Raw genomic sequence first — 23,813 nt, 5'->3', positions numbered from 1 at the left:
ATCTCGGGCACGCGAAAGGGCAGACCCGTGGGCAGATTCGCCCCTCTCCAGATCCTCCTCTTGCAGCTCCCTGCCTAGCCGCGAGGGCCCGAGACGAGACGTCGCTGCAGGCCTCAGAGAGGGCGAGGACCTGACAGGCGCCCTCTCCGAGGCGCCCACCTCGGCCCCTCGGGTCCACAGCGCCTCCTCCAACTCGGGGCTGGGTCACGGGGGCTCCCCGCGGGGAAGTCGAGGCCCCCTCTCCGGGCCTGTGCATCTCCCTCGGTGCCGCCTCGGAGCACGCTTCCCCTGCCAGGCCGCGGACCTCGGCTTACGAGGCCCCGCCTCGCGGCGCCCTGCAGGGACCGGCGCTCCGGCGAGGATGAATGAAAGGGCGGGGCGGGCGCCGCCGAGGGCGCGGGGCGGGGCCGCGCAGGGCAGCTGGGCCGCTCGCCCGCGCCCCGCCCCGCCCTCGTGCCGCAGCTCCAGGCCCCGCCCCGGCCCGCCCCTCCGCTCGCTCCCTGGGCGGCCGCGGCTCGGAGCCGGTGCCGGACCCGGTGTCCGAGAGGCGGCGGCCGCGCGGCGAGCCCCGAGCGCACCCGGCCCGGCCCGCGCCCTCCGCCTCCCGGGCCAGCGGCGGCGGCGGCGGGCGAGCTCGCGGGGCCCGGGCCGCCCCCAGCCCCAGCCCCAGCCCCAGCCCCAGCCCGCCGGCCCCGCCCCCCGCCGAGTGCATGAGGTTGACGCTACTTTGTTGCACCTGGAGGGAAGAACGTATGGGAGAAGAAGGTGCGCGGGGCGCGGGCCGGGCGGGCGGGGGCGTCGCGCCGGGGCCGCCGGGGAGCGGGTGCACGCGAGGGGGCCGGGTCTGCCGCGAGGCCGCGCCCCTGCCTCCCTGGGGATGAGCTCGCCCTTCCCGAGCCCGCAGGCCCCTCCCTGACGCGCTCCCCCTCGGTTTCCCCCTCCCGGGCCGTGGCCCCTCCTCCCTTTCGTCCCCGCCCGCCCCGGCCGGCCCCGGCCCCCCTCCGCGTGCTCGGCCCACCCGGGGCTCGCACTGGGGCCCCCTTATCCTGTCTCTAAGCCGGCCGGGAAGAAAGAGGTGCTGGGGAAGCCGCAGCCCTGGTTCCGAGCTCTCTGCCCAGCTCCGTGACCTTGAGTCAGGTGCTACGTGCCAGGCCTCAGTTTACCCACTTTACGATCGGGGACTGGGTGGTTGCCCCTCGGTACTGATGGTTGGAGGCCCTGATGGGCAGAGCAGAGAGAAGCCTCCTCCAGGGAACCGTCGGCAGTATGCTGGGGCCCCTACCCCCTCTCCCTGCACCAAACCTAGTGCCTGCCATCAGTCTTGGCTGGGAGGCTGACTCTCAGCTTAGTCTCCTCTTCCCCTCCTTTCCCCTTCCTGGGGCCTAAGGATTGGGTTGCAGGACAGTTAAGGGTATGAAGACCCCCAGGACTCCCTCCATGGGGTTGCCTTCCCTAGGTTCCCTGGCAGCCGTCACAGAGGCTCACCTGGTCCAGTGCAGGTCCGGTTTCCGCCAGCCCCTCCAGGCCTGCTCTTCCCTAGGGCTCCTGCCAGCCCTCCCCCAGGCCCCTGAAGGCCTGCTTGGGGCAAGTGCCCATCTCACTGTCACCCCTACCTTAGGTCCTTGCGTCGTCGTGGAGGGCCAGGCTGTGACCTGGGAGCCTAACTGTGTGACCAGGCAAGCCTTACCCTCTCCAGGACTCAGTCTCCCCATCTATACAACGGGAAGGAACAGGTTTGGGGGATCCTCCAGGGCCCACCCAGCTCTGAGGATACCAGGCCCCTAGAATGACTAAGCATGCCTAGTGGCTGGCTTGAGGAGGTGCCAGGCATCCCCAGAGCAGGTGTCTGGAAGTGCCCAGCTCTGCATTCCCCAGGCCCTCCTAGGCCAAGGCAGAGCCGAGATTGAGATGAGGCCAGCACCTCTGGGCTTCCTGCCTTTCTGCTCCTTTGGGGTCTTCAGCCCTAGATACACCAGCCCAGCCCTGTCCAGTCCTTGCCCTTTCAAAGCTCCTCTTCCTGGACAGGCAGGGGAAGAAAGGGGCTGTTACAAGAGTGTCACCTGCTTCCTTATCTCTAAGTTCTGCCACTTTCTTTCTCCCTATTGACCTTGCCAGACAGGAGTTGAAGCAGAAGAATGCTGTTGTTGGAGAGTGGACATCTTCTGATCCTCCTCTTCCGTTTACAGACAGGGAAACCAAGGCCCACAGAGGCTTAGTGCCTTAGGCAAGATCTCAGCAAGGCTCTCAGACCTGTGTGCTTTCTTCTTTTGCTAGGCGCAGTGCCTGGGTGCTGCCTGTATATGCACGAGGATGTACAGGTCTACATGGGGTGGGCAGGGCAGGCTGGGCCTGCAACAGACGGCGCCTCCGAAGAATGATTCCTGACTCCCTGTCTTCCTTGCAGGAAGTGAGTTGCCCATGTGTGCGAGCTGCGGCCAGAGGATCTATGATGGCCAGTACCTCCAGGCCCTGAATGCTGACTGGCACGCAGACTGCTTCAGGTAGGGCAGGCTGGCCGGGGTCGGGGTGCCCCCAAGCAAGGCCTGCCAGAGACAAGAGGCTGGGTCAGCAGTCTGGGAGACCTGGCTCTTCCTTCTGCCATCTCTGCTTGTGACTTCCAGCAAGTCCTTGGCCCCCGTTTCCCCATCTCTAAAATGATGCATTTGGATAAGAAGGTCCCCAAAGGCCTTTGGTTTTGTCATTCTAGAGCTCTAAGGAGAGGAAGGGAGAGACCTGCATTTGCACCAGTATCACTGAGTTTACCGGCTCCTAGGCAGGGGGAGGCACTGGAAGGCCATGTGCCTCTGCCTTCTGGGTCCTCATGCTCCAGAGAAGGAAGGGGGATACAGCCCAGGCGCCAGGCTGGTTGTGAACATGCACAGCCCAGTCAGACCAGCCCCTTCTTCCAGAAACCAACTCCAAGCATAAGAGAGTGGGGTCAGGGGTGTGGTCATGCACATCGGACCCAAAGGTGGCCCAGCAACCCAGCAGGACCATCCTGAGAGGCAGGTGCAGGGCACAGCCTTCAAGTTAGCAATAACCAGAACCGGGGTCTCAGAGACGTGAGATTTTTCCACATGGAAAAGTGTGGCGGGAAGAAATTGCAGGCAGTGGGCCTGGCAGGTGCTAAGGGGTGGTGACCAGGCCGGGGCCAGTCAGCAAACAGCAGAGTTGAGGTGGGAAGGCATTGATTACCAGCTAAAGGGGTTTACTTTAGGCAGTGGGAACCTCTGACAGGTTGGTTTTTTTGTCTTTCGGAACAACGTCCAACATTTTCTGCAATTTAGTAAGAGCCAGGCACCCTCCTAGGACTCTGTCTGGTTTGATATCGCGTTGTCGTCATTCATGGGGACGAGGTTAATGCTCTTGAGCAGAGTCACATAGCCAGCGAGTGAAGTGAGCACACAGCGTCCACCCTGGTTGGTGAGGCCAGAAGAGAGGCAGGTGCCAGGCCCCGGGGCTCCCAATCAGGAGTTTCCAAGGCCTTCAGGGAGGAAGAGTGCTCTGGGTAGGCAGAGAAAACCATCCGCACAGAGACAGAAATGGGAGTAGCTCATTTGGTTGGAAAAGAGCAAACAGAGGAGGCAAGGTTGGGATTAATTTGTGAAAAGGCGCTAAGGCCAAGATAAGGACCTTCCAAGGGCAGCAGGGAGTCAGCTGAGGGTTCGCAGCAAGCAGGGGAGGAACGTGGGTGGAAGTGCTATTGAAAAACACCAACCCAGTGGGCAGATGGTGGTGACTTGGCAGGGAAGGGATTGTCACAGTAGTCAGGGATCTGAGCTCATAAGGCCTGACCTAGGACAGTGACTACAAATGGAGAAGAGGGGACAATACTGGCTAGTAGTCACATTAGCCACTGTTTACTGGGCGCTCTGAACATTACCCTTGACCCTGAATAACACAGGTTTGAACTGCACCAGTCTACTGCAGGTTTTCTACAGCACGATACTGTAAACGTCTTTTCTCTTCTTTACGATTTTCTTAATAACGTTTTCTGTAGCTCAGTTTACCATAAGAATACAGTGGGTACGAAGTATCATGTACACCGTGTGTTAGTTGACTGTTCATGTTACGGGGAAGGTTTCCAGTCAACAGGAGGCCGTGAGAAGTTAAGTTTGGGGAACTGAAAGTTACACGTGGATTTGGGATTGTGCGGAGGTCGGTGCCCCAACTCCTGCGTTGTTCAAGGGCCAACTGTATTTCATTAAGTCCTCTCCATAACCCTGTGAGGTACCACTAGTTGTGCCATTTGCACAGGCTAGAGCTAGGGCTGGAGCCTGTGTTGGCCTCGCTCCAAGTCCTCGCAGAGGTCAAGAGGTGAGGGGTGCAGGATAGCTCGAGCAGCATCTGCAGCCGAGCAGCATCTTGCAGCCGTCTGGGCTTTTGCCCTGGGTGCTGGGGAGGATGGTCGTCCTTCGGCTCTCTTGGAGTTGGGGATCGGGTTGATGATGAGCTGTGCCCAACCACATTGACTTGCAGTGCAGCGAGCCATCCCGGGTGGCTGTGCCCGGCCCAGAGCTGGTGAGGTGGTCTGAGACCCCTCAGACATGGGGAGGCGGGAGAGGCAGCTCACTTGGGGACACTGGGGCAGTGTGCTGAGATGGTGGGCGGGATTCAGGATGGGGCCTGAGAGGAATTGGGAAGAACTTTGGGGACCCCTGTGCTGAGGATGCAGAGGGAGGTAAAATCTGGGGAGACATGGGGGAGGGCCAGGAATGCAGCCACAGAAGCCACAGCAGGGAAGCAGGGGGTAGGCAGGATATACTAACCTAGCTTTGAAGGGGTCCCTGCCCCGCAGCCCACAGCCCAGAGAGGAGGAGGGCCCCAGGTCAAGGCAGTAGGGAGGAGGATGTGCTGCCATCCTGAGTGTGATGGGGGTTCAGGGAAGGCTCCTTCAATGAGAGAGGGCTTCCAGGCATCCACATTCTAGCTTCCACAAGTGCTCCTGACCCAGTGGTGTGTGGTTCTCCCAGGAGCCCCTAAATGTGAGCAAGGCCAACAGTGCCCTTACCCCCAAGTCAGAGGAATCCCTGCCTGCCCAACCCCCATGGCCACCAGGCTCTGGACTCTTTACTTTCTTTGTCCCTAGGAGCCTCTCAAGTGCCGTGACGTGACACGGGGCTGGCACCAGCCCCCAGGCCCCAAAGTCCTTGCAGTAAGAGCCTTGTAAAAGCACAAGGGCGTGCCTCTGGCACCAGCACTGGGGGTCACCATCACTGCAGGGATCCTTCCCCGGTTCTAGCTATCCTTCCCGGTCATGGCCAGGCCCAGTGGTCCAAGCTTTGCTCTGTTCCAGCAAAGCTGTGTGTGGGAGGTTCCTTCCCTTAAGCCAGCCGCGCACAAACCCGAGGGCCACTGTAGCTCTGGTGACATCTCCCCAGAGGCCAGGTGGGCTGGCCCCGGGCGAGGAGGGGTGAGTGTGGAGCTGGCACAGGGCTCAGAGCCTGGGCCCTGGGAAGCAGCCCCCCCTTCCCCCATCTGGGGGACCTCTCAGGCGAGGACGACAGACTGTCCTGGAAGTCAACCTCTGTTCCTGTGGGAGCGGCACCGGAAGAAGCAGCTGCTTCGGAGCTTGTTCTGTCCCCAGAGAGTCCCCAGCCTCTGATGCCTTTGTCCAATCAGAGGCCCAGGGGCCTGGAGGGCGCTTTCTCAGGTGTGCAGGGCTGACGGCTGGGGGAGAGTGCAGGCCACCACCTTCCTGCTTCCCTGCCCGCCCCAGAGTGCGCCCAGGGAGGAGGCCCCCCAACTGCTTCCTGTTGTGGCCCTACACTAAGTCCTCCTCACCCATGGCTGCAGCCTCCTCCCCTGCTCTGTGGCCACGCTAGCCCCACCCTCTGCAGCCTCCAATCCTGAGGGCCTGGAGTAGGATGGGGAAGCCACTGGCTGGTCTGGCTGATTGCACTCCTGCGCTGCCCCATGCTGCAAAAGATGCTGGCCCTGAGGAGAAGCCGCTTCCTCAGAGGAGCCAAGTGAGTGCAGAGCCCCTCCCTCCCCACCTGTCCCAGATCTCAGGCAGGACCCCTGGTGTGAGGGCTCCCCAGGGGGCTGGAGGGGACTGGATGGGAGGCAGACCTACCTGGGACTAGACTGCTGGGCAGGAGAACTGAAACTCCTTGGTCACCATTGGGGGAAGCAGCAGGCTGACTGCTGCTGAGACTTTTGACCCTCTGGTCTTCTAGTTGCTCTTTCTTCACTCCTGGTATCCAGGGATGTGGCCCTGGGTGAGGGCATCCCTGGGAGCACACAGGGCATCCCTGGGAGCACGGACCGATCACTGCAGAGCTTGTCACTGCCCTCCAGTGCAGCATCTCCCTGCCCTCCCCAGGATCCTCCTCTGCTGCCGGAGCCTGGCTCTGTGGTTGCCTGCTCTCCAGGACAGGACGGGTGCCCAGATTGGGGCAGACAGACCGTCCTCCAGCGGTTCCTTGGTCTGGCCCTGGGCCATCTCCCAGCACCCTCAGTGCCTGGTGCTCCTGCTGGGGGGCAGCAGCATGCGTGGGGCACCCCTAAGAGTCAGGCCTGCCTGCCTCACCTTCCTCCCCTGGCCTGAGACTGGATATGAGCTTGGGGTGAAGGGATGGACAGCGCCAGGGCTCCTGAGTGCCTTCCACACACACAGGTACACCGAAGCCCTGAGTGCCAGAACCAAGCTGCTCTGTGGGCCTGGGCTAGATCCCCAGTGTGAGAGGCAGGCCCAGCGGGAGTGCCCTGGGGCCATCCTGGGATGCTAGGGGTGGGACCTGTTCCAGGTTTAGCGGGAACACTTACATTCTCCCTGGGGTCTAGCATTTGCGGATGCCTGGCATGGGACCTCAGAGAGCCTGAGGGTTGGTGGCAGAGACTGGTGCAGCCAACAAAAGGCTGGCGGTGCCGACCGCGCGGGGGTGTTGCAGACGGTGTGTGGGAGCACCCCCGCCAGGTGACTGAGTAGGCTTCAAGGAAGTGGTGACCAGGGAGCCGACTACGCTTACCCAGCCCTGGGGTGAGTCAGCGCGGGGTTCTCCGGGGCTGCTGCGGTGAGGAATGTTTGTGCGGGAGTGAAGGGATAGGAGTTTGCAGGCTGGAGTCGAGCATTCTCTCCCGAGAGGAAGGCAGCTGCTCTGGAGCCCCCACCAGCCCACCCACCCAGAGCCAGGCGGGGCCGCTTCCTGCAGCCCTGCAGCCCTGCAGCCAGGAGCCGGGGGGAGACTTCTGCGGGGACATTGCTGTGACCCGATGAGCGATGAGCGATGAGCGTCTGTCTAGTCGTGGAAGGGCAGAGTGAATCACTCACTGGTGCCCGGGGGCGCAGGCGGAGGAGCCTCCGCAAGGTCAGGGCACCGCGACCGCCTCTGTGCGGAGCCGGCTCCTCTGCTGAGCACCTTCCCGAAAGGTTAGAGCCCCCGCCCCCGCCCCCGCCCCCGCCCGGGGCGTCCGTTTCGGGATCCCCCACGTCCTGGCCCGCCGCACACACGCAGCAGTGAGGTGCACGCCCCGTAAGGGCGCCCCGGGCGGGGCAGGGCGGGGGCGGGCGAGGAAGGGCTGCGCATGACGTCATGGCTCCAGGCCAGTGTTGCTTCCGCTGCCTGCCCCTGCGTCCCACCGCGGTCTCCCGAGGCCCTCCCTCCCCCACTCCCACCTCTCCTCTGGGGAGCTTATCAGACCCCCCTTCCACGATGCACCCCACCTCGTGCTTCGGAGCCCTAGCATTCGGTGCCTTCTCCCCCCAGCCCCCAGCGGCCCCTCCCCTCAGGCTCCCAGACAATGGGGAACTGTCTGGATCCTCTTAAAGGGACAGTGTCCCACCAACACTCCTGGCTGCCATCCTCTCCTTCCCCTTCATCCCCAGTTCCTTTTTTTTCTTTTTCTTTTTTTTTTTTTAAGATTTCATTTATTCATGAGAGACACAAAGGCAGAGACGCAGGCAGAGGGAGAAGCAGGCTCCATGCAGGGAGCCTGATGTGGGACTCCGTCCTGGGACTCCAGGATCATGCCTTAGGCCAAAGGCAGATGCTCAACTGCTGAGCCACCCAGGCATCCCTATCCCCAGTTCCTAAAGAGCATCAGTGAGTACAGTTAGTGTGAGACCATGTGCTGGCTGCAGAGGTTGAGGGTTCCCTGGCTGCCTGGGCCCCAGGCAGTCTTACTCAGGCCTCAGTCTTTCCTACCCTCCTCTCTGTTGGATCATTTCCCTACTGGGCGTGAGCTCTGAGCCTGGTACCCTGGTCTGTCCCCACATGACCTTGTGCTCAAACAACAGCAGAGCTGAGCACATCCTCTGCTCACTACTCTAGCTCAGATGAACCTATGCACCCAGGACCCTCAGTCAGGCTCTTCAAAGCCCTGCCGGCTCTCTGGCCATCATGCATTTCTGCATTTGCTCATCTGACTTAGCTGAGCTCCTGGTCCCCATCCAACTCACTCGTGGGTGGAAGGGAGCCAAGCATGTAGGTCTAGCTCCTGGCCTGTGGGAGCGGGTGCATCATTTCCCCCCAGCCAGGCCTCTACTGTAGCCCCTCCTGATGGGGCGGGGGCCCTGGCCTTGATCACTGCACATCTGAGTGTTCTGTGTATGGTGTGACTGACGGCTCTTCTGAGGGAAGGTGCAGGCACTGGGGCCCTGATTGAGCTGGAGTTAGCAAGGCTGGCCAAGCCCCCTTCTTGGGGCTGTGGCCCCCAAGGGCTGGATGAGGTCTAGGAAACAAGGAGATCTGTCTTCATTGATCCTGGTTGATGTCTGCTGAGCCAGATTCCTGCCTTATATCATAGTGGAACAGGGAGTAGTTTTGCTGTACTCTGTGATGCCCATCACATGACCTTGGGCACATCGGAGCCTCCAGAGTTCATCTGCCTCAGGGCGGCCTGTGTGAGTTAAGTAGGGACCAGCATTTGGTAGGTCTCTTCATAGCTCTGCAGGATCACTGCCATCGGCACCAGCCCCACCTGAGTCCTGGGTGCCCAGGTTCCCATCTCCACCCTACACCAGACTTGTGAGCAAGAATAGGTCATTTCCCTTCTCTGGCCCATCTTCCTTGTATGACAAGATATGAAGAGCATCTCTCACCCTGGGACTGATGGAATTGGCCAGATGATCTGGTGCTCTGGGTGCAGAACTGTGGTGGGTGGTTGTACAGGCTGTGCACTGCACAAAGGCTTCCAGCTGAGGGGCTGAGGGAGGTGGAAGCCATCCCTGACTCCACCTGCTAAACCCTGGGCCCCAGCAAAGGCTTCTTCTGACCAAGGGGTGTGGGGGGGGGGCAAACATTTTCTGATTCTTCCAGAGGCCCCTGTAGACTGCAGCGAGGCCCCTGTAGAGGCCCCTGTAGACTGCAGCTAAATCCTGAGCCCCAGCAAAGGCTTCTTCTGCCCAAGGGGGGGGGGGAGGCAAACCTTTTTCTGATTCTTCCAGAGCCCCCCCCCCCAGCTGTGGGGGGCTGGGCCAGATTGAGTCCCTGGGCCTTTCCCACCCAGGTGTTGTGAATGCAGTGCCTCCCTCTCACACCAATACTACGAGAAGGATGGACAGCTCTTCTGCAAGAGGGACTACTGGGCCCGCTATGGAGAGGCCTGCCACGGGTGCTCGGAGCACATCACCAAGGGGCTGGTCATGGTGAGCGCCCCACCCCACTCACACCCCACAGCCGCTGCTGGCACTCGTGCATCCTCATGGGTTTCCCTCCTCTGGTTCTCTTCTGTTCCTTTTTTCTGTCTCTGAGTCCCCCTGCCTTCTGAGCCCGTTGGTCTGTCTATGCATAGAACCAGCCTTCTAGAGCTGGCCAGCCAGGCCCCCAGAGTTGGTTTGGGGCTGCCCTTCTGAGAGAAGGCCATGGGGAGGAGCTGTGGGGGCTGAAGGATCATCCCTGCCACCCTCCTGCCAGGTGGCTGGGGAGCTGAAATACCACCCCGAGTGCTTCATCTGCCTCACGTGCGGAACCTTCATCGGTGACGGAGACACCTACACGCTGGTGGAGCACTCCAAGCTGTACTGGTGAGCGCCCCTGGTCCCCTCCAAGCCTGGGGTCCCACCTTCCACACCAGGGTTCTTCCCCTTCCTGGGTGGGGCAGTTGTTAATAGAAGGACAGTGAAGTGGTCACTGAGAAGAGACCCAGGAATCACAGTGAGAATGCGTCAGATGCCTGCTCTTCCATGTCACTGAGGTGCGGTTCTGGCACAGACCCTGCAAACTTAGGCCGAGTCCCCAACAGGACTGCCCTCACGTCGGACAGCAACCCCAAGTTCGTGGGTTCCCACAACACCTCAAGCTTGATAATTCACTAAATGACTCCAAGAACTCAGGAAAGCCCTATACTTAGGATTACGGGGGTTTTATAAAGCCTACATATCCCTTCGTACGAGGGCCAGCCAACTGTAGTGACACTGAGAGTGGTCAAGTCTGGGAGGATCCCCAGTGTAGAGCTTCCACACATTTTCCCCCACACAATCGGAGCATGTGACACCCCCAGCCATCCTGGCATCACCAGAGTTTTTATTGGGGTTTCATCATATAGGCATCATTGATTGATTCATTGGGTGCACGATTGAACTTATTTTCTAGCCACTCCTGGCCCCACCCCCACCGCCTCCAAGGTCGGACTGGGTCACAGGCACCCCCCCAGTCACATAGTTGGCCTTGCCCGCAGCCAGCCCCCATCCTGAGTCCTCGGTTCACACAAGCTCAGGTATGGTCTGAGGGACACTCGGATTCCAAGGATTTAGAGCTACTTTCCCAGAACAAAGACCAGGCAAATTCTTTATTATACAGTGCTAATAAAGCTGGATTCCCAGGCGGCATGGCACAGTCCCAAATGGGCTTTTAATGACTTCCTCCTGAACTGGATTTAGTCACTGGCCTTGTCCTGGCCAGTTTATAGCATAATGGGAGTGGACAAGCCCAGAATGACTGAGCTTTGGCGAGGGGCAAGGCCTGGGCCGGGCACACTCAGTTGCTGCTCCAGGACCATCAGGCAGCTGCGATCCTCCTGCCATGGAAGGGGTGGGTTTTGCAGGGGGTGGGGTGGGATTTGGGTGGAGGGGTGGGAGTGCTGTAAGGGGAAGTGGGGGGGAGAGAGGAGCCTGGGGCCGGGAGATGGGGGTAGTAGTGATGCTGGCAACTGCCCTGACACTCTTTTCTTCCCCCTCTTTGGGTCTCTGCCACCCGCGGCCCTTGCAGCGGGCACTGCTACTACCAGACTGTGGTGACCCCCGCCATCGAGCAGGTCCTGCCCGACTCCCCCGGCTCCCGCCTGCCCCACACAGTTACCCTAGTATCCATCCCCGCCTCACCTCATGGCAAACGTGGCCTGTCGGTCTCCATTGACCCCGCCCACGGCCCGCCAGGCTGCAGCACAGAGCACTCCCACACCGTCCGCGTCCAGGGGTGAGTGGCTGGCCAAGGCGGCAGCCTGTCTGGCTGTGGCCGTGGGTGCTCTGGGTGGGCGGCTGACACTAGGGCTGGGTGAGCCTTTGGGCGCAGATAGAGAACCCAGCTCTGGGACACCTGGATGGCCCAACTGGTTGAGCATCTGCCTTCAGCTCAGGTCATGATCCCGGGGTCCTGGGATCGAGCCCCACGTCAGGCTGCCTGCTCAGCGGGGAGCTTGCTTCTCCCTCTCCCTCTGCCACTTTCCACTTTCCCACTTGTCTGCCTGGAGCATGCTTACGTGCTCTCTTGCTCTCTTTCTCTTTTTTCCTCTCTCTCTCTCAAAAAAAAAAAAAAAAAAGTGGCCATAGAAAAGAGATCAGTTACTTTCAGGGGGGCATGCAGCTGGTTTCTCAACAGAAACCATGGAAGCTAGAAAGCAGCAGAATAATATATTTGATGCACTGAGCAAAACACCATCAACCTAGGATTCTATCCTTGATGAAAATACCCTTCAAGAAATGCAGAGAAATAAAAACATGTTAAGGCATACAAAACCAACATTTAGTATGAGTAGGTCATGCCTAATGAAGATTCTAAAGGATGTAGAAAAGGTTTTAAATATGAGAAGAAATGCAGATTAAGGAGCCAGCTCCTGTCGCCAGCATGCTATGTGATGCTGAGCAGCCCCTTGTCCTTTCTGGGCTTTAGGGTCTTTGTCTCTACATTGAGGGAGTTGGGCACCTTGGAGCCTTCTAAGAGTTCTCTTAGGCCTTGATCTATTCCTTGAGTAAAGTAGTTTTAAATGTCCTCCTGAGCGGGCCTGGGAGTCAAGTGCCAGCTTCCATTGGATCCAGTGAACACTTCTCACATGGCTGTCAGGTCCCGGCACTGTGGTGGGGCCCTCTGGTCGGGAGGGGAGTGATGCTGGGGAAGGATGCGTCTGGCCTTGACCCTGCCTCTGCTCCCCCAACTTGAGCATCAGCCAGGGCAGCAGGTGCCTCATATACACAAGCAGGCACACAGACTGGTGAGAGAGATGGGGAACTCCCAGACCAGCTGGTCTCAAAACCAGGCAGACTTTTAGAAACGGAAAAGCCGATGGCACCTCCTCTCCCTGCGTCCCTCACCGGATGAGGGTTCTCACCAGCCAGCATCTACTTTCCCAGCAATTTCGGCATAGACTGTGCCCCTTAGAGAAGCAGCCCAGCCTGCCCAAAGACTGCTGACCAGATTTACTGGTTTGTTTGTTGTTGTTGTTGTTTTAATATTTATTTATTTGACACAGAGAGAAAGCACGAGCCAAGGATGGGGGCAGAGGGAGAGGGAAAAGCAGGTTTCCTGCTGAGCAGGGAGCCCAATGTGGGACTCGACCCCAGGACCTGGGATCATGACCTGAGCCTCCCCAGGCAGCCCCTCATGAACCTTTTTCTTAAAGGCCCCAGTCTCTTTTCTCTTCCACCTCTCACCCCTTCCCCATCTCAGGGCAAAGGCAAAGTAAACATTCCTTAAAAAGCTTTCATGAAGACAAAATGAAAACACAGTAACCAAAGAGTTAAAAGAAGCAAGTAAATTTGACAAATTGGCCACTCCATGAGTTAGATTGTGGGTGTCATCATGTGGCTCGGAGTGGGCAGCCAGCCCCATCCTGCTCACTCTGGAGGAGTGGAAGCCTTGGCCTTATCAGGGCAAGTTTGGGAACCAGGAATTCAGTGGATTCAGACCCTCTTAGGGCCCATCTCGTGACGCTTGTCTGCCTGGAACATAGACAGTTGGAAAGCTGTCTGTCTGTCCTCATGGCAGACACAGCACTCTGTTGAAGGGGAGCCCCTGAGCATCCTGTATAGAGTAGCAAGTACTTCTTTCCCTCTGGTTTGCCACCCACAGCATACATCAGTAATCGATTACAGAATTCCTCCTCACCAATCCAGAACTCCAGACTCTATACAGTTGTTGTCTGTCAATCATGCAAAATAGGATTAATTTGCTGCCTCACCCCGATTTGATTCCCGTGGCCTTGGTTCCTGTCAGGGCTCCAGTGGACAGGCAGGCAGGGGTTTGATCACTACTCTGTCCCCACAGAGTGGACCCAGGCTGCATGAGCCCAGATGTGAAGAATTCCATCCACGTGGGAGACCGGATCCTCGAAATCAATGGCACACCCATCCGGAACGTGCCCCTGGATGAGGTACGGGTCCCAGCCTGGCAAGCGGGGATTAGAGGTGGTGCTTTCATGCCTGACTCCTCCCCCACCTCCCTCTCCGCCACCTTGGACTCACCTGTCCACACTCCTGCTCTCCCCAGATTGATCTGCTGATCCAGGAAACCAGCCGCCTGCTCCAGCTAACTCTTGAGCATGACCCCCATGACACCCCGGGTCATGGGCCAGGGCCTGAGCTCAGCCCCCTGGGCTCCCCAACCCCCACTCCCAGTGGGGAGGTGGGCACCTCTTCCCGGCAGAAGCCTGTCCTGTAAGTCAGCCCCTTGTCGTATTTACTTTCATTGGCATTGGGCTTCAGGGCTTTGGGACCTGCTCGCTGCCCTCAAGGAGGTCTCAGTCTGGTGGGGGAGTCAGCCCTGCAAAGAAGCAGGCAGCAAAGGTTGCAGAGGGCTAAGAAAGGGGAAGGGTCACGAGACGGGGGAAAGTAGGGGACTGAGCTCCCCTCGCTGGGGTTTATATGGCACTTCTAGAATGGACCAGCGCCCTGGCTCCAAGGAGCAGCCAGCAGGTAGCTCAGGACATGGGAGCATGGAATGTCTTTGGGGAGTGGCGGGTCCCCTAAAGGCTGTTGTGGCAAAGAGATGTGTTTCAGAGAGCACTCTGGTCCCCTGTGCACAAGGGTGCTCAAGGCCAGAGATGGCTCACAGGCCATGGCAGGGGTCCAGAAGGAGGTGCCAGGGGCCCCAGACCCTCTGAAGTGGGGGGAGCACATGGAAGAGACCCAGAGCCAGCCTGGTCCTCACTCCACTTAACCACAGGCCTGCTCAGGACTCCTGGTGAAGAATTTTGCGGGGATACCCTCTGGAGAAACCACTTTTAGTCTAAGAAACAGTGGTGCCAAAGGCCTATATTTCCCCCTCCTGTGCATTTGTCTGGAGCTCGAGCTGTCCTGTGGAGCCACCTACATAGCAGGGTTACAGGCATCCTGGACAGGACCACACCCTGGGGCCAAGGCACCCAAGTCCTGGGAGATAAAGCTTCTGACCTAGGGTCACCAGGCAGAGAAGACCGAGGATAGACGGTCCTACAGAGGGCACCCGCAGGATAGCAGGCCTAGGACGGGGCTACGGTCATTGGCATCAGGATGGGGCTTATGGCTTCCCAGGAGAGCTGCCCTGTGCCACCCTCTCCTGGACTGGGGTAGGGGTGCTGCTTGTACATGAACTGTGGATGGGAGCGTGGCAGGCAGGAGGAAGGGGTCAGAGCTGAAGCCTGGTGCCCACCTGCCACCTATGACACTGAGCACCGTGTGTGTCTCCCCAGGAGGAGCTACAGCATTGACAGGTCTCCGGGTGCTGGCTCACTAAGCTCCCCAGCCTCCCAGCGCAAGGACCTGGGTCGCTCTGAATCCCTCCGTGTGGTCTGCCGGCCGCACCGCATCTTCCGGCCATCGGATCTCATCCATGGGGAGGTGTTGGGCAAAGGCTGCTTCGGCCAGGCCATCAAGGTACAGGATGGGCCTGGGCAGGGGTGGGGGGAGAAGTGGGAGCGGGGTGGGAGTACGGGGGAGGGGACAGTCTAGGGGAGACCCATCAGTCCTGCCTGCTTCCAGGAACCCGAACCCACAGTGGAAGGAGCACTGGGCTTCCAGACTCCCTGGCCCCTACTCTCCTCCACCTGGGCTTCCCTAAGCTGGTTAGGGGGAGGGAACCTACTACAGAGAGACCCAGAACTTTATGTGGAGGATGTAGTTGGAAGGTGGGTGGGAAGGCAGCCCAGGATGGCCCAGAAGGCTCCTTCCCCGGGGCCGTGCCCTGAGCCTGAAGCCAACCCTCCATGGCCCTTACACTGCGCACCCCCTTCACAGACTCCCTACACTAACATTGAGCCCTTCCTTGGCTCTAATGTTACCTGGCTGTGTCCAGGCTGGAAGGCTCAGGATTATACAGAAGGCACCCATCAGGCCCTGTTCCTGGTCCCCTTCCCAGGGCAGGGGAGTCCCTGGTGGAACCGCCTTTGGGTTTCCAGGAGACCACTCAGCGGAGCAGAGGAAAGAGCTGGCCTCTGGGTCAGGTGGTCACCTGAGCCCCAGCCATCCCTCCTCCTGCTGGGTGACCTTGGGTGCTGTCAGGAAGCCTCCCGAGGCCCCATTTCCTCACGTATGAGGGAGCTGATAAGTCCTGCCCCATGGGGGCTGGGGACATCACCTGAAAGGCCTGTGGAGACCTACAAGCCATGTGCCTCCTTGTCCCCCGGCAGTTCTGGGGTAGGGCTGGGGCCGCCTGCCAGGCGGGCAAAGAGCAACTCTGTCAGTACCGAGTCTCCGTGCCTCGGTGTCCCCACACAGGTGACACACCGGGAGACAGGCGAAGTGATGGTGATGAAGGAACTGATCCGGTTTGATGAAGAGACCCAGAGGACGTTCCTCAAGGAGGTCAGTGAGCAGAACTGCCACGCCGCCACCTCACCAGACCTCTCCGCTGAGGGGGTGGCCAGGCTTCCGGGAGGATGGGTCGCTCCAGCCACATGCTGGAGGGAGAGAAAGTAACTCGCTGGAGGGTGTCCCCCGGCTGGGGGAGGGGAAGCTGGAGTGGGGGGCACAACCCAAGCAGACAGGCACCGTGGTCTGACGGGCAGGGACTCCCACCTGTGAGGTGGCTGGGCCCCTGGTGCCCCGGGAGGAGGGCACAGGGCGGCACAGGGAGGAGGAGGCTCGGGCACAGCCCCAGGCCTGGCCTGTGTGCACCCCCACCAGGTAAAGGTCATGAGATGCCTGGAGCACCCTAACGTGCTCAAGTTCATCGGAGTGCTCTACAAGGACAAGAGGCTCAACTTCATCACAGAGTACATCAAGGGGGGTACCCTCCGGGACATCATCAAAAGTATGGTGAGTGCCAACCCAGTCCCCCACCTCTCCCCTCCCCTCCCATGCCCGCCTCTAGCACCAGGGGCCCAGGACAGGCAGCTGCCCTCCAGGCTTCCTCAGCCCCTCAGTGGGGTTTGCCTCTGGTCTCCAAGGCTCTCCAAACCCTGATTCTGAGCCCAACAGGGAGCCATCAACTCCCAGCTAAAGCTCAGGTCCAGAGAGGGTCCCCACTTCGCCGAGGTTGGAGACACACAGGCTATTTCAGGGTGGCCGTCCTGGGAACCTACTGCCTGGCCCTGCCCTGGCCCAGAGCTGCCAGACTCAGACTTGCCTGCCACAGGGCACAAGAGCTCAGGAAAGGCACCTTTATTACCTCTTTTTACTAGTAAGTGGGCCTTCTTACTATTTACTGTGTTCTGTACAATTCCGAACTCTCTTTAAGGGTTCAGATAAAAATTGCAAATCCAAACCGAGGAAGTATTTGAGGAGGAGCTTATAGCACTCTGGTGCTCTCGGATGGTGCCGCATCTCAGCGTTCCCCTTGTGCACCCCAGATTCCTCACCACCACCCCCAGGCTGCAGCCCCAGCAGGCTCCTAACAGGTGCAATTTCTCAGAAAGGATTCTGTGGTTGAGTGCAGTTTGGGAATGGCGGGCTACACCCACCTGGGCTTCCTCACCACGCTCTGGATCTGTAGCAGCACTCTGCTGTCCCCACCTGCCCAGTGGAGGTCTCTGCGTGGGTGGGGTGAGAGAACCAGGTGTCTCCCCAGATGAGTTGAGGCCAGAGCCCTACTCGCTGGTGCCCTCCCTACAGGTGATCTCATTGGGCCCATCTATCTCTGCCTACAGAGATACACAAAAGTAGGTTCAGATTTTCTAAAAATCTGAAAGATTGGGATTGTGTTGAAGATAGAGGTTTTTTTCCTCCAAAGAGCTGGATCGGGAGTTGCACAGCAGTATCCCCCACCTTGTGTCTGAAATCACATAGTGGAAAATGATACCTTTTTAAAAGATTTAATTTATTTATTCATGAAAGAGAGAGAGAGAGAGGTAGAGACACAGGTAGAGAGGTAGAGAGAGGTAGAGGGCTCCCTGGGGGGAGCCCGATCCGGGACTCTGAGCCAAAGGCAGACGCTCAACGACTGAGCCACCCAGGCATCCCGGAAAATGATATCTTTGAGCTCTTCACCCCCACCCCTTAGTTGCGGACAGGTGGAGGTACAAAAGAGAATGGGGGGGTCATTGGATTCTCTGGGACACTTGCTCCCTTGGCGTCTCTCTCCCCCCAACCATTCTGCCATCACGGCCTCCGTTGGCCCTTCTCTCCCCACTCCCCCAGGACAGCCAGTACCCGTGGACTCAGAGGGTGAGCTTTGCCAAGGATATCGCTTCAGGGATGGTAAGTGGGCTTCGGGACTGTGGGCTGGGCGATCTGACCCCACTTATAAAAAGATTCTGTCCCACTAACCTAAAACTTTACAAGGAAGTTAGAGACAGAAGCCATGGGGAAGCTCTGGTAAAGAGCAGAGGGGATCAGGTGGGGGTGGGAAGAGTACGCCTCACTCACCAGCTTGGGGCAGGAGGGGAGGTGGAAGCCCTGGGGTGGGGTGGGGGGGTGCCTCAGCACAGCTGCCCCCTGACCTCATGCTCCCTGCCCCCAGGCTTACCTCCACTCCATGAACATTATCCACCGGGACCTGAACTCACACAACTGCCTGGTCCGAGAGGTGAGCAGCCTGGGACCAAGAGGGAGAGAGCGCGGGAGCCCCGTCCTACACCCCTGGCCTTTCTGGGACAGGGATCTGGCTGGCCGCTTCCAGGCCTCTTCTGGCCCGAGCGGAAGCAGCTCCGGGAGGCAGGCTTGGATCGTGGCTCCAGCCCTCTGAGCCGTCAGCACCCCAGGTTGTTAGGAGACTCTGATAAACAGATGAAGGAGAAAGTGATGGGTCATCTGTAATGGCTCAGGCTCATGTGCCCTGCCTTGCCAGACCCGGGGGCAGAGTGGCCAGGCCTACGCCACACGACAACAGGCAACAACAACCGCAGGCCTGGAGGAGGGCCTGAGCACATGGGCTGGCATGGACAAGGCCGGCTTCTGAAAGAGGCCCTGGAGGGGGGCATACTGAAGTGGAGAACTAAGGGGGGGCAGGGAGCCCAGGGTTTGAAGGGTGGGGATGGAGGGGACCATAGGCTGTCTGCAGGAGGCAGCGAAGGGAGGGGGTGGCTGACGGTGCCCAGCTGGAGAGGGGGTGCACTAGTTTCTTGGGGGCTGCCATCACAAAGAACCATGGGCTGGATGGCTTGGAACAACTGAAATGTATTCGGAGGGTTTAGGAAACAGAAAGTCCCAAACCAAGGTGTTGATAAGGTTGGCTCTTAGAGGCTCAGAGGGAGAATCTGTCCCGTGCTTCTCTCTCAGCTTCTGGAGGCGCCAGCGCTCCTTGGCGTTCCTTGGCCAGCAGCCACATGATTCCAGCCTGTGCCTGAGTCTTCACTCCGTGTGTCTGTGCATCCTCTTCTTATAAAGACATCAGGCACTGGATTTAGGACCCACCCTGATCTCGTATAACCTCATCTTAACTGGTAGCATCTGCAAAATCCTGTCTCCAAATACAGTCACTTCGAGATTCTCGGACGTGAATTTGGAGGAGGAGACTATTCATCACACTACAGGCAGGTTGAGATCCAGTCCTGGATGAAGAAGTTCTCCAGGCAGGCGTTTGCCAAATGAAATCAGTACAAGAAGTGTTTGAGGTGATAGGAAAAGCACATGCAAAGGCCAATCAGTATGACATTCAGGAAGCAATGAGTTGGTCACTGTAGAGTTGGCAGGGTTGATGGGAACTTCCAGGAGGCTGTGGGGGCACGTAGGCTTCAGAGAGCAGTGGGCTGTGAGCACAGAGAGGTGGGCGAGGCTGGATCCCCTGTCTCCCTCCTCCGAGGAGCCTGTCAGGCTGCTCCTGCTGGCGATGGGTGTCACTGCAGGGCTGAGCCAGGGTGGTGTGCCAGGGGTGAGGAGAGGGTGGCCTATCCCAGTTTCCACCCCACAACAGAGGGCATCCGTTGAGCATCTGATGAGGAGTGGAGTGGGCAGGTGGCACCAGGAGCCTGTCTCAATGTGGCCCCTGCTTTCTTGTCTCCACAGAACAAGAACGTGGTGGTGGCTGACTTTGGGCTGGCACGGCTCATGGTGGAAGAGAAGACACAGCCCGGAGGCCTTCGAAGCATCAAGAAGTCAGATCGCAAGAAGCGATACACGGTAGTGGGCAACCCATACTGGATGGCGCCTGAGATGATCAATGGTGAGTGGGCCGGCAGGGCTGCAGGGGCCCCCATCCCTGGCCTCCACCTCCTCCGCTCCGCACCCTCCTTGGGTCCTGTGACTCGTCCGTCTCCCATCAGCTGTAACATATCACCACCCACTTGGCTTAAAAAAACAAATTACCATCTAGTTCTAGTAGGAGTGGGGAGTACAGCGTCCGTCTCACCGGCCTGAAGTCAGGTGTTGGCTGGGCCAAGTTCCTTCTGGAAGCTCAAAGGGAGAACCCATTTCGTTTGTAGCCTACAGTCCTTGGCCCAAGGCCCCTTCCTTCAACAAAGGCGAGGACCCTGGCACCCTCTCTGACATCTGTGTCTATCATCAGGTCTCCTTCCATGCCTGCCCCCCTCTCATTAGGACCTCTGTGGTTGTATCATCCTCTGCCCATGTTCAGATCCTGAACGTAATCACACCATCACGTCCCATGCCAGGCAGTGCCTTCACGGGGCCCAGGGAGCAGGTGGTGGACAGCCTGGACCACCCAGGGTCCTCTCTCCCACTCCATTTCTTTTTCATTAGGCCCATCACACGGTGACCCCCAGATGCCCACACCGTGGACTGTAGGGCCCCTGCCTGGGTAGGGGCTGAGCACACACAGGGTCAGGGCAGGTGGAGCCAGGGGCATCTCGGCGCCAGCCCCAACCGGAGTTTTAACATAGCCACCCGCCTCTCACCCCAATGACTTAACCTGCAAAATGGCGCTAACTCCCTACCTCTCAGGGGGGCCGTGAGGATCAGCTACAGTGTGTAAACCAGTTGGAATCTGCTACGTGAGACTAGATGTCCTGGTCGTGTTTAACGTCCTGCAGTCTCCCCATTTCACAGCTGAAGAGCATGAGGCTCAGGGAGTCTGTGTCAGTCCATGGCGCTGCTGTCAACAGATTGCCACAAACCAGGTGCTTTAAAACCATAGAAACGTATTCTCTCATAGTTCTGGAATCCAGAAGTCTGAAGTCCAGGAGAGCCATGCTTCTTCCAGGAATTGTAGGGGAGAACCCTTGCTGCTTCTAGCTCCTAGTGGCTGTCCTGGCATTCCCAGGCATGGGGCCACTGCCAATCCTGTGTCTCTTCCTCCTCACTCTCTCTTAGGACACTTGCAGTGGTGCTTAGAGCCCGTCTAGATAATCCAGGATTATCTCATCTCGAGATCCTTAATGATATCTGCAAAGACCTTTTTTCCAATAAAGTAATTTTCACACATCCCAGGGGTTTGACACGGATGCTTTCCAGGGCCACCATGTGGTCCATGACTTGCCTAGAGTCACACAGCTGGTCAGTGGCCAAGCTGGGCCTGGAACCGCCCCCTGCCCAGAGCTCTCATCCTTACCTCTCAAAGGTTTGCTCAGACCTGGTGGGGGTGGTGGGCAGAGCCTAAGCCTCGGTCCCACGGAGGTCGGTGGCCTCTGCCTCCTGATCCAGCCTCACCTGCTGACAGCTGATCTCTTCATCCAGGCCGCAGCTACGATGAGAAGGTGGATGTGTTTTCCTTTGGAATCGTCCTGTGCGAGGTAGGTCCAGGGATGGGTGGCAGTTGGCTGCAGGCTGGAAGTCTGCAGGGGCCCCAGCCCCGAGGGGTGGAGAGGGGAGCTCCTTGGAATGGGGCTGCCCACAGCAACCTGTACCCCCAGGGGGTGTGGTGCTCAGGCGGTACCAGACCAAGTGTGACTTGCTCTTAAACCTGCCTGGGTAGCGCCCAGCCCCTGAGACCCACCCCCAGCCCCCGCCACCCTGGGTCACTTCTGGGCCTTGTGCTGGACAGATCATTGGGCGGGTGAATGCGGACCCCGACTACCTGCCCCGCACCATGGACTTTGGCCTCAATGTGCGGGGCTTCCTGGACCGTTACTGCCCTCCAAACTGCCCTCCGAGCTTTTTCCCCATAACTGTGCGCTGCTGTGATCTGGACCCCGAGAAGAGGTAAGTGCAGTCGGCGCTCCACCTGCAGCAGCCCTAGGGGTGGGGCCAGTCTCCAGCGGAGCAGAACCCACCATCCCATCCGCCTGTCACCCCAGGCCCTCCTTTATGAAGCTGGAGCAGTGGCTGGAGACCCTCCGCATGCACTTGGCCAGCCACCTGCCACTGGGCCTGCAGCTGGAAGAACTGGACAGGAGCTTCTGGGAGACCTACCGGCGAGGCGAGAGCGGACTGCCCGCTCACCCCGAGGTCCCCGACTGAGCCCAGCCCACTCGGCTGCCCCCGTGCCCACCTCTGGAGGACCCACCCTGTACCACACTCCTACAGGTCGTGGCCCGGGCGTGGAGCCCCCAGCTGGGCAGCAGGCACCCAGACTCCTCCCTAGCACCGGGCCCTGACTTGCCTTCTCTTAGCCTGTGGGCCGTGGCCCCTGCCCCATCTCTGCCCCTGGCCCCAGAGCTGGCCTGGCTGCACACACACCGTCACCTCACCCTGCCTTACCTGTCTTGGTGGGGCCACCCCCTCTCGCTTCTCCTTGCATGAGCTGGAGGGCCCGTGTGAGTCCTGCCCCATCCTCCACCCCGCTGCCCCCAGCTGTCCTGCGCACACTCCCCGTCTGTGGCTTCTCTGAGGCCAGGCCAGTAGACAGCCTCAGAGTGGACCGGTCAGGGCTGAGTTCGTAGGAGGGCACCAAATGAGGGAGAGGCTGCATTCTGGGGTGCGTCACCCCCCCCCCGGGGGGTGGTGTCTCTGTAGTAGCAGGTATTGATAGTTACCCAAACCCCCAAACAGAGAGGTCTGCCTCTGGAGGGTGGGAGTTCCAGTAGCTAAGCCGCAGGCCTCTCTTGCTTTGGGTCTCTTCATTTCTTTCTCGAAGCCACTTTAGTGAGAAGCAGGTACCAGGCCTCAGGGTGAAGGGAGGGTCTGCTGGGGGAGAGGGGATCCGGATCCCTGGATCAGAGCTGCCGGGAGGAGCCACAGAGGGACGCTGGGCAGAGCGGACGAGGCAGGTGTCCACCAGCATCCCAATCCCCAAAGTCCATCTCAGTGCCCCTCCCGGGCTTCTCCCCAGGCCGCCCCTCCCCGTGGCCCTCTGTCCTCTGGGTTCTTTCTGTGTAATCTATTTTTTGAGAAGAATTTGTATTATTTTTTCATACGGCTGCAGCAGCTGCTGTCAGAGGGCTTGGGGCTTTATTTTTCTGGCGGGCGGGGGTGGGGGGGCCATTTTGTCACTTTGCCTCAGTTGAGCATCTAGGAAGTATTAAAACTGTGAAGCCTCCTCAGTGCACTTTGAGCCTGGAAAACAATCTAAACAGGCCCGTGGGACTGCGGGTCAGGGAGCGTGGGACATGTCCGCCTCCATCCAGGAATCATGATGTCTAAGGAAGAAAACCTAGACACAGAACAATAAAATAAATTTCATACTCCCCAACCAGGATCCCGGTTGCCATATATGTCTGGGGCGCAAGGAGCCCGGAACGAGAGTGGCCCTTTGTGACTAGAAGCCTGGTGGGAAGACGAGAGTGGAGGGCAGGTGGGGACCATACGGGTGGGAGCAGCTTTGGGAGCGGGGAGGAGGAGATGCTAGGGTAGGCACTGCTCTCATGTGATAATAATGTCCTCTCCCGTAAGGTCCAGTCAGGAAAACAAATCGCACTGGTTATTTCAAATAGAGGGCATTAAATGCAAGGGAGTTGTTGACATAGTAGCTGAAGGACAGCAGAGGGGTAAAAAGTGACGCTGGGACAACCCAAAGATGGGGAATTTCAGGAAGGAGTTACTGCCCCCCAGCAGGGGCATTTAGGGAAAGTGAGGGTGACTTTAGCTATCTGGTGTTGGCATATCAAATCACCCCTTAAGTTTGGTGGCTTAAAAAAATAGTGGTTGCTTATGGCTTAAGTCTGTCAATTTGGGAGCAGCTTGGGTGAGTGGTTTTGGTCAAGGGCTCTCCTGAGGTAGGGTGGGTGACCCTGGTTCAGGGTCTCTCCTGAGGTAGGGTGCATGACTTTGGTCCAGGTCTCTCCTGAGGTAGGGTGGGGGACTTTGGTCCGGTGCTCTCCTGAGGTACGGTGGGTGACTTTGGTCCAGCGTCTCTCCTGAGGTAGGGTGAGTGACTTTGGTCCGGGGTCCCTCCTGAGGTTTTGGTCACATACTGTCTGGGCTGCAGTCCTTTGAGGATATGACCAGCTGGAGAGTCCATTTCCAAGGACTT

The 23,813-nt window shown here is 58.9% G+C and overlaps 1 protein-coding gene and 1 long non-coding RNA gene across 4 annotated transcripts; one reads left to right on the top strand and one right to left on the bottom strand.

Annotated features, from left to right (window-relative positions):
* Window positions 1-635: 635 nt before the first annotated feature.
* Window positions 636-23,033, top strand: LIMK1 (LIM domain kinase 1). 2 transcript variants are annotated; one of them, XM_025425791.3, is made up of 16 exons: window positions 636-765; window positions 2,405-2,501; window positions 9,451-9,589; window positions 9,858-9,967; window positions 11,151-11,357; window positions 13,422-13,527; window positions 13,644-13,810; window positions 14,824-15,007; window positions 15,848-15,934; window positions 16,256-16,387; window positions 17,708-17,767; window positions 18,030-18,095; window positions 19,514-19,670; window positions 21,140-21,195; window positions 21,447-21,604; window positions 21,700-23,033. In XM_025425791.3, the coding sequence occupies exons 1-16, from the start codon at window positions 711-713 to the stop codon at window positions 21,860-21,862; spliced, it is 1,944 nt and encodes a 647-aa protein (XP_025281576.1). In that variant the 5' UTR covers window positions 636-710; the 3' UTR covers window positions 21,863-23,033. The 2 variants fall into 2 exon arrangements, with proteins under 2 accessions (XP_025281576.1, XP_025281577.1); XM_025425792.3 differs by lacking the exons at window positions 636-765; window positions 2,405-2,501 and adding an exon at window positions 5,820-5,969.
* On the bottom strand, window positions 18,670-21,145 carry LOC112646137 (uncharacterized). 2 transcript variants are annotated; one of them, XR_004816932.2, is made up of 2 exons: window positions 20,401-21,145; window positions 18,670-19,900 (listed from the first exon to the last, which is right to left on the bottom strand). It is a non-coding gene; the product is annotated as an uncharacterized LOC112646137 (long non-coding RNA). The 2 variants fall into 2 exon arrangements; XR_003127491.3 differs by having other exon boundaries at window positions 18,670-19,893.
* Window positions 23,034-23,813: the final 780 nt, after the last annotated feature.

The sequence above is a fragment of the Canis lupus genome, chromosome 6, assembly GCF_003254725.2.
Source record: "Canis lupus dingo isolate Sandy chromosome 6, ASM325472v2, whole genome shotgun sequence".
Classification (NCBI taxonomy): domain Eukaryota; kingdom Metazoa; phylum Chordata; class Mammalia; order Carnivora; family Canidae; genus Canis; species Canis lupus.
The sequence above is the reverse complement of the archived record's forward strand: the minus strand, read 5'-3'. Positions and strand labels throughout refer to the sequence as shown.

Bases quoted from the DNA above. Each gene is read 5' to 3' on its own strand.
- LIMK1 (XM_025425791.3), top strand. From the start codon at position 711: ATGAGGTTGACGCTACTTTGTTGCACCTGGAGGGAAGAACGTATGGGA. The intron at 11,358-13,421 runs GTGAGTGGCTGG...CTGTCCCCACAG, and splicing joins CACACCGTCCGCGTCCAGGG to AGTGGACCCAGGCTGCATGA. The intron at 17,768-18,029 runs GTAAGTGGGCTT...CCCTGCCCCCAG, and splicing joins AGGATATCGCTTCAGGGATG to GCTTACCTCCACTCCATGAA.